This window comes from Gorilla gorilla, chromosome X (assembly GCF_029281585.2).
Source record: "Gorilla gorilla gorilla isolate KB3781 chromosome X, NHGRI_mGorGor1-v2.1_pri, whole genome shotgun sequence".
NCBI lineage: Eukaryota > Metazoa > Chordata > Mammalia > Primates > Hominidae > Gorilla > Gorilla gorilla.
Window position 1 is genome coordinate 118,687,606 of NC_073247.2, and position 7,591 is coordinate 118,695,196.

Below are 7,591 nucleotides of genomic sequence, written 5' to 3' on the forward strand. Positions count from 1 at the left end.
CAGGTACATCTGCTTCCAAAGTCCATGCTCTTAATCATTACAACATTAAGGGCTGGCACATAGTAAGTGCTCAATAAGTATTGTTTAATGAAGGCATTCATAGTGCTGCCTCTTTCTGAAAAGTTTTCTCCCTCCGTTACTACTCATGCCCATCCTTCAAAGCCCAGCTCAAATGCAGCCTCACCCCAACAGATGTGTTCTCTCACTGCTGCAACAAGGTGGGAGAAACAGGAGGAAATCAGTGCTAGGATGGGGAAGTGCTGGGACACTAGGATGGGCCAGCCAGATGGAGCTGGAGGAAGGACTCTTGAGTTTTGCACAGAGATTTTTCTCCTGAGTTTGTGCACTGGAGTTGAAGTTGGTACAAGGATTGGAAACGCCCATAACAAAGTAACTCATACTGAGCTCTGATTAGTCAGAACAGTGAATTCCAATTACTTAGCAACCACGTATGGGGAAGACGACTGGAAGCCATTTCAGGACAGGGGACGGAGAGGACAGTGAGACAAAATGTCTGCCCAGTAAACAACAGCACGTGTGCATTAAGGAGGGCTGGGTTGGAAAATGAGAAGAGCCCATTCTGAGTTACGAATTACTGCTCCAAGGGTTTTAGGGTCTTTAAATCCCTGAGGATTTAGGGATTTGTAATACTATGCTATATAATACCTTAAAACCAAGGATATTGGGATTCCAAGGATTTTAAATCCCTATAACCTATGGTATAAGGATTCGAGCAATTTTTGAGCTGTGAAATGCTGGGTGCTTAGGACCCAAAACAAGGATTTTAAACAGAACACTGGACATTTTGAAGTACTAATTAATCTCCCTTCTACTTCAAATCAATCCTGGTTTAACCCTTGGAACAGTGGTTTCCAAATTGTGTTTTCCACAGTCTAGGGATCCTTGAAAGTGCCTCCCAGAAAGGGGTGGAGACAGCTACTTTACCGGAGAGAAGACACCAGCATAAGAATTCTGGGCCCCCCCATTATGGCTTCCACCAGGGTAGCTCCTTTTTTATTTGATTTATATATTGGGCTTCTGCATTCAATTCAAAAGAAAGGTTTTCCTGCTAAAGCACAAAAAATACGTTTACAAACCTCTGGCCCTGGAAAAAGGGAGCTAAAACCTGTGGGTTACCATTTGAATGTAGACAGTGGTCCAGGGAGCCACACTTCGCCTCTGTTGTTGTTTTGTTTTTTTTTTTTGGGGGGGGGCGGTTTCTTTCTTTCTTTTTTTTTTTCATTTTGGAATAAACACTGAAAAGATGCTTTTACCAGTAAACCATCAAATGGTGCCAGGAAGATCAAGTGGTGATAACTGACAAATCAGTTATTAGTTGAGTAAATCGTCATTAGCTGACTCTGGCCTATAAGATCATTTCCTTTATAAAATCAGCAATAGCAGCTACTAAGACTACTATTATTATGACTACTACCATTTATTGAGGGTTTGTACTATGTGCCAGGGGGCATGCTAAGTACTTTACATATATCATTTAATCCTCACAATAACTCTGAAAGGAAGTATTATTAGCCCCATTTTACATACGAGGAGACTGAGACTCAGAGTGGATAAGTAACTGGCCCAAGGTCATACTGCTAGCACATGGTAGATTCCACTTTACTTACAAACAGAAACAGAATGGACTAAAAGAATTAATGTAGTCAAAGGTCAACTGCCTGGAAGCCTTAATTAAAGAACAAGGTTAAATTTTGACCAATAGATGGCACCAGTGTGTGAGTTTGGTGGCTTACTCAAGGTTGTGTCCAATGCAGGGAAGTCCCAGCTAGGGCTCAGAACTGAAGCAGCCTGTCTCATGTTGAGGGAGAAGGAAAAGAAAGATGGTCATCGTTTTGCTCCTGAATGAAATGACATTACCCTTTTCCCTTTGTAGCTAAACCAGGAAGCTAGCAAGTTGGGGGAACAATGGTGGTTCCACCAAGAGCTACTTTCAGAAGATTTGAGAATCTTTTCTCTTTCAACATTTCCTGAGCACCTCCTTTGTGCCAGGCAGTGTTCTGTGCAATGAAGTCATATGGGAATATCAAATACAGCCCCAGGTTACTGTATAGGAAAGGAGGCAAATGCTATGGTAGGGGAGGCTCTGAATGAGTGGGGGCACCCAACCTGGTGCCTGGGATGTCTGGGGAGGCTTCCTACAGCAGGGGTGTCTGAGCTGATTCTGTTAGATGAATGAGAGTTTCCTAGGCATGCGAAAGTGGAAAGGCATTCCAGACAGGGTTAAGGACACAGAGGTGTTAGAAAGCATGCCACATTCAAAGAGAGGCAGTGTAAACTTCAAGAGTTGAGAGATGAGTCTCAAGAGGCAGGCAAAACCCAGACAACTGAAAGGCCTAGAATATCAAATTAAGTATTTGATTTGTGAAGATATAGCACTGTGTGTGTGTGTGTGTGTGTGTGTGTGTGTGTGTGTGTGTGTGTGGTGTGAACAAATGTATTTTTCTGAGTAGAGAAGCCACGGGTTCTCAAGGGGATCTGTGACCAAAAAAAAAAAAAAAAGATAAGCCCAAAAGTGTTGGCAAAGGCATGATGTGGTCTAATCTGGTTGTCAGTGTGGAAGATGAATCGCAAAGGGACAGCTGGAGGCCAAAAAAAAAAAAAATTTAGTTGAGTAATTGGAGCAAGGGTAAGCATGAGGGTCTGAGCTGCAGTAAATATAAAGGGAATTGAGGAAAAGAATTGCTAGGTCCTAGTAGCCCTCCTCCCCACATGCACACAGCCATCTCTGAGGCTCAAATGAGGCTGCACCTGTCACATTTCCCCTCTAACCTGCATCCCTACTCCCAACTTACAAGCTGTCCTTTGGGGCCTTTTTGTTCCCTTTCCAAGCCATCCTTGAAGTTTAATCAAGTCTGATTTCACAAATTGATGGAGAGGGCCTGGCCCCATGCTGGGTCCCCAGCCCTACAACCCCATGAAGAAAAACTTGTCAACTGACCTCAGGTAGGAAAAGCAATGAATTGGCCTTGAGCTAGTCTCTGACCCTCTGCCCATGGCTTCACAATATGGGCAGAGTTCAGTTAAGAAATCAGCACAGTTCCAAGAAAAAGGAAAACACCATCCAGTTTATTTTTCTCCTGATTCATCTCATGCCAACACACAGACTTCAATGGACAGCAGGCAAAATGGGGGGGCATCCCCAGAGCAAGCCGATTCTCTACACACTGCCTTCCCTTCCTGTAAGACTCATCAAAAAGGCACCCCAACCTTGCATGGATCTGCTGTTGGTATTCCTTGGGGTGAAGCCAGAAGTCAGGCTTTCCACAGAGAAATGGGACTACCTGGCCACCTGGGAAGGCTAGGGAGTCAAAGGGCCTGAGGAGTGACTACTTCCCTCCACAAGGGCATTCCCTGCCCTGCTCTGCTTCCTGGGGGCTTCAGCGAGCCTTCCTTCTAGAGCTCCTAGAACCCTCCCATGGTCAACACAACAGCAGCCCAGACAATGAGATGCAAGAGGCCTGAGCTCACAGGCCATTCAGGTAAGCCAGGGTGAGCTGGGCAGCTAGATGACCCAATTTTCAGTCCAGAAAGCTCTATCTGCTGGACTAATACTCCCGGCTAACTGATGTCTGTGAAAACTTGCCAGACAAACTGAACCCCAATCAGACTCTGGCTGCCTCCATTTGGATAGGTTAGGGGTGAGGAAGGGGGATGAGCTGTGGCGCTGTAGGGTATGGACCCTGGTACCCTCACACACCCTTCTGGCCCCTTTTCATTGGCCTCCTACTTCTGTTCTTCATCCTCCTCCTCTTCATCTTCCTCTTCTTCTTCGCTGTCTGAATCCTCGTATAGGTTGATGGTTGCCTGGACAGGAAAGTTCTGCAGTAAAATCTCCCCAGCACTGTACAGATAGTCGAAGGAGCGGGATTTAGGCCAGAAGAGCCTGTGGACAGAGAAGAAACATGGCCCCTAACAGGTCTCATATGTGCAGAGGGGCCAGTAGGGCCAAGAAAGAAGCTGGCCCCTAAACCGCTTCTCTTGGCTGCAACAATGAGGTCAGAGGGAAACGAAGAAAGAAAGTTTTGTAACAGAACCTTCTGCATTGTTACAAAGTGGCCCCACGCAGGAAGGTAACCCCTTATGGACCTATAGTGGTTGGGTCGGGGGCCAGCCCCAGCATCTGTCACTTATGGCTCTGACTGTACCTGCTACCTACCCCAGAAAGCTTCTAGTAAAGAATTCTCCAGCCCTAAGGCCCCATCTCCTTCCACTGAGGATTATTTCACTGACCCATCCATGGAGGATCATTCTTGGGCATCGTTAACAATGCCTCCAGAAAAGACAGCCTTGGCAAAGTCCCTTAACCTCTCTGGGCTCCAGTTTTCTCTCCTATGAAACAGCGATCATAGATAGCAATTCCTCCCTTCTCCTGCTTCACAAGACCTTTGTGAAGATTCAAAGAGCTAATGGATCTATGTCAAGTTTGGAGCTTCATGCCAGAAGCTTACCTGACAGGGTGATGGAACTTGGATTCAGCCTTGGTGACCTCAGCAGCCGTTGCCCCACCAGCAGCCTGTCCAAAGCAAAAGCTAGCATGTGGCTCAAAGTACATGGCTAGATAACTTCCTCCTCTGTACTAGAGGTCAGAAAGCTGCAGGTAAAATGATCTTGAAGAGACCTTAGACATCTCTGGGACCCAGCAACCCCCAATACCCGCCCCTCAACAAGGGGTCTCTCTTGGTTCTGGTTGAAAAACAAGCAGACAGAGTCCTGCGGGTTGTTTGCTTCCCTGCCTCTGTTCCAGCACCTGTTTGGAGGCTCTCCAGGGGACAGTGTTCTACTGGAGCAGCAAAGATTCAGGGAGATCGGGTGGGTGGGAGAGCACTGGAGTAAGGTGCCAGGAGACCAGGCCTCAAGCACCAGCACTGCCACACACTGGCTGTGGGGCCTGCCCAGATCCCTTGCCCACTCTGAGCTTTGGTCTCCTCATCTTTCCAATTGCCACAGAAAGCTTGGATCTGCTCTCTGTTGGAATCAAATGTTGGCAAAACTGTGAGGATGCTATCTCAGATCTGCACCTTTGGACTGAGGTCAGGGGCTCTCTGGGAAGTGACCTGGTCACTTTTAATGCATGTGGGTGCATGTGAACACGCGTCACAAGGGCTCGAACTCACCAAATCCACCAGCTTCCTCATCTGCCTTGGGGAGTCATTTGTGGAAGACAGCCAGGGCCTCCAGAGACAAGTTCCTCTGGGACAAAGAGGAGAGATCAATCCGTAGAGGAAGAGACTGAAAGGTGGGCTCCCTGAGATAACAAGAGACCTCCCAAAAGCTTGGCTCAGGTGCCATCTGCTCCAGGAAGCCTTTCCTAAGGCTCCTGAGCCCATTCCAGGACAGATGCCCCTCCTCTCAGCTTCAGCAATGTTATTATTGCTTTTATCATGCTGTTTTGTAATTGTCTATTTACTTGTCTTTGGGCTTCTTAAGCTCAAAGATATGCTCAATCGTATCTGAATCCTCAACACCTAGTACAATGTCTGGTACACAGTAGCTGTTTCAGTAAATGTTTGTTGAAGACTAAATGTTTGGAGTAATGAGTGGGGGCTAGATGGAAAATATCTTGCCTCCTACTTCCTGCTCCAAGAAGTAGAACTCAGAGCTCTACCATCTTCCTGGGCTGAGGAAGAGGGCCAGAAATGTTCCTGGGTCCACTGCTTCCCCACTGGACTTGCAGAGGTAGGAAAAAAGCAAATGGAAATCTTATGGCGTGGTCAGGAAAAAGACAATGTCCCAGTCAAGGGCCTCTTTAGACTTTGGTCCTCTTTCCCCAAACTCCCCACCCCCACAGTCTAGATTGTGTTAAGCCCAGGTTTCATGGCAGTTCCCCATCCCCCTCAGGGGACTCAGCCACCTGGCCTATGAGGACCTGGCTGCTTCACCTTCAGCTTTGGCAACAGCTGTTCCCAAGTCCCCTCTTGCCACCCAGCGGGATTAGTGAGGTGAAAAGTCAGATGAGATATTCCAGCTAGAGTTGAGGAGGGAGGGCTATGAGGCCATTGCTTTTCCCCTTCACAGAGAACAGGGTGCCCTGGACATCTCATTTTCCTTCCTCTCTCAGGAAGCTCTCAAGCCTAAGTTCAGGTTGCCAAAGGCCAAGCTCAACTTACCTTTCACTCCCATCTACTTCTTGTCCAGAGGAGAGAAAGCGAGATGGGCTTAACAGGCCAGGGAGTGCCAGTGGGGCTTGTGCTAGGTCTGGAGCTAGGGCCAAAGCCAGGGCTGGAACAGGGGTGGCAGCAGCAGCACAGGCAGCAGAGTCCATTCTTAGGGGACCAAAGCCAGTGGGGTCTCCTACTTCCCAGAACCTTCTGCACTCTTTTGGCCTTTCCTGGGAGACCCTTTTATAAGCCCTGCCTGGTCTTATAAATTATTCAGGGAGGACAGGGGTGGGATGACTTGGGAGGGGGACAAAAATTTAGGGAAGGGGCTCAGGGAGGGAAAGCTGGGTTCCTGGGTGTGAAATCTCTCCCAGTTGAATAAACATGGTGTCAGTGGGAGGTGAGGGATTTGCTTTGCCTCCAAGTCAGAAAGAAAAACACAGAAGGGGCAAATCGCACACCATTTGTGTGAATTCCCCAGGGAGTAGCAAGGCCTGAGAGGGGAAGGAGAGGAGCTCATTAGCACTCTGAAACCACAGAGACGTCAGGGACAGAGGGCTGAATAGACAGGCCTTTAACTAAGCCAGTTCCTGGCAAGAAGAGACAGCTGACCCCTTTAAGGAGAGTGAGGGACTCACTTGTTATTTCAGCTCAACCTCAGATAGATTTGCCAGGTGGACCTGAATGTAGGGTGACTGCCATTAAGCATATCATCTGGGTTAGGGAAAAAAGGGGCATTCTGGGCAGAGCAGACCCAGCTGCTTGTTGGGTAAACCTTAAGTCTTCTTTCAATGCCCCTCAGCCCCTTACTGATCAGTTCATTTGTCAAAGTGCCCCCTCCAGCCTCAGCAGTAAGTGGTCCAGTGAAGGAGAGCAGGCAGGATTTCACAGGGCCTCTGGGTGAGATTCCAAACCTCAGAGCTCAGCTTCCAGTTCAGAAGCCAGGGTGCTGGGGAGAGGCAAAGTTCTGCCCGACTACAGAGCTGCCGAAGGACCAACCCCAGCCCCAGGCCTCAGTTCCCTCATGTAAGAGATGAGGGTGCTGGCCCAGTGGTCTCATAGGACCATGCCAGCCTGAACACTCTCTGACAGGGGCTACATAAATGGGTACTGAACCCGGGCAAGCCCAGAGGCCTGAGCACAGTCCTCGGCCTTAGCCAGCCTTCTGGGCCTTTGCCAGAAAGCTTCTAGTTACAACTACTGGCAGGGACCTTATGCTTCAGAGGTCTCGAAAATATTCCTCCTGACCTCAGTGTCCAGCCCCAGCACAGATTTAGCTTCTTGGATGTTCATCACAGTCTGGTTTGTAATGGTCAAAAATTAGAAACAACTTCAATGTCCAATAATAGGAAACCAGTTACATTAATTAGGGCAAATCCTTGCAACTGAATGCCAAGCAGGTGCTCACAATCATGTTCTGGGAAGTATAATTTTTCAACACAGAAAATGGAAAAAAAAATCAGATGGTAAGA

The 7,591-nt window shown here is 47.9% G+C and overlaps 1 protein-coding gene across 2 annotated transcripts; it reads right to left on the minus strand.

Moving 5' to 3' along the window:
* Positions 1-2,751: 2,751 nt before the first annotated feature.
* On the minus strand, positions 2,752-7,110 carry RIPPLY1 (ripply transcriptional repressor 1). 2 transcript variants are annotated; one of them, XM_004064657.5, is made up of 4 exons: positions 6,129-7,110; positions 5,136-5,211; positions 4,470-4,534; positions 2,752-3,904 (listed from the first exon to the last, which is right to left on the minus strand). In XM_004064657.5, the coding sequence occupies exons 1-4, from the start codon at positions 6,281-6,283 to the stop codon at positions 3,745-3,747; spliced, it is 456 nt and encodes a 151-aa protein (XP_004064705.1). In that variant the 5' UTR covers positions 6,284-7,110; the 3' UTR covers positions 2,752-3,744. The 2 variants fall into 2 exon arrangements, with proteins under 2 accessions (XP_004064705.1, XP_063559324.1); XM_063703254.1 differs by lacking the exons at positions 4,470-4,534; positions 5,136-5,211 and having other exon boundaries at positions 3,087-3,904; positions 6,129-6,350.
* Between the last annotated feature and the right edge of the window lie 481 nt (positions 7,111-7,591).

Excerpts from the sequence above, each read along its gene's own strand:
- RIPPLY1 (XM_004064657.5), bottom strand. The coding sequence starts at position 6,283 with ATGGACTCTGCTGCCTGTGCTGCTGCTGCCACCCCTGTTCCAGCCCTG. Across the intron at positions 5,212-6,128 it reads GAAGTAGATGGGAGTGAAAG|AGGAACTTGTCTCTGGAGGC; the intron begins GTAAGTTGAGCT and ends TCTTTGTCCCAG. Across the intron at positions 3,905-4,469 it reads AAGTTCCATCACCCTGTCAG|GCTCTTCTGGCCTAAATCCC; the intron begins GTAAGCTTCTGG and ends CTCTGTCCACAG.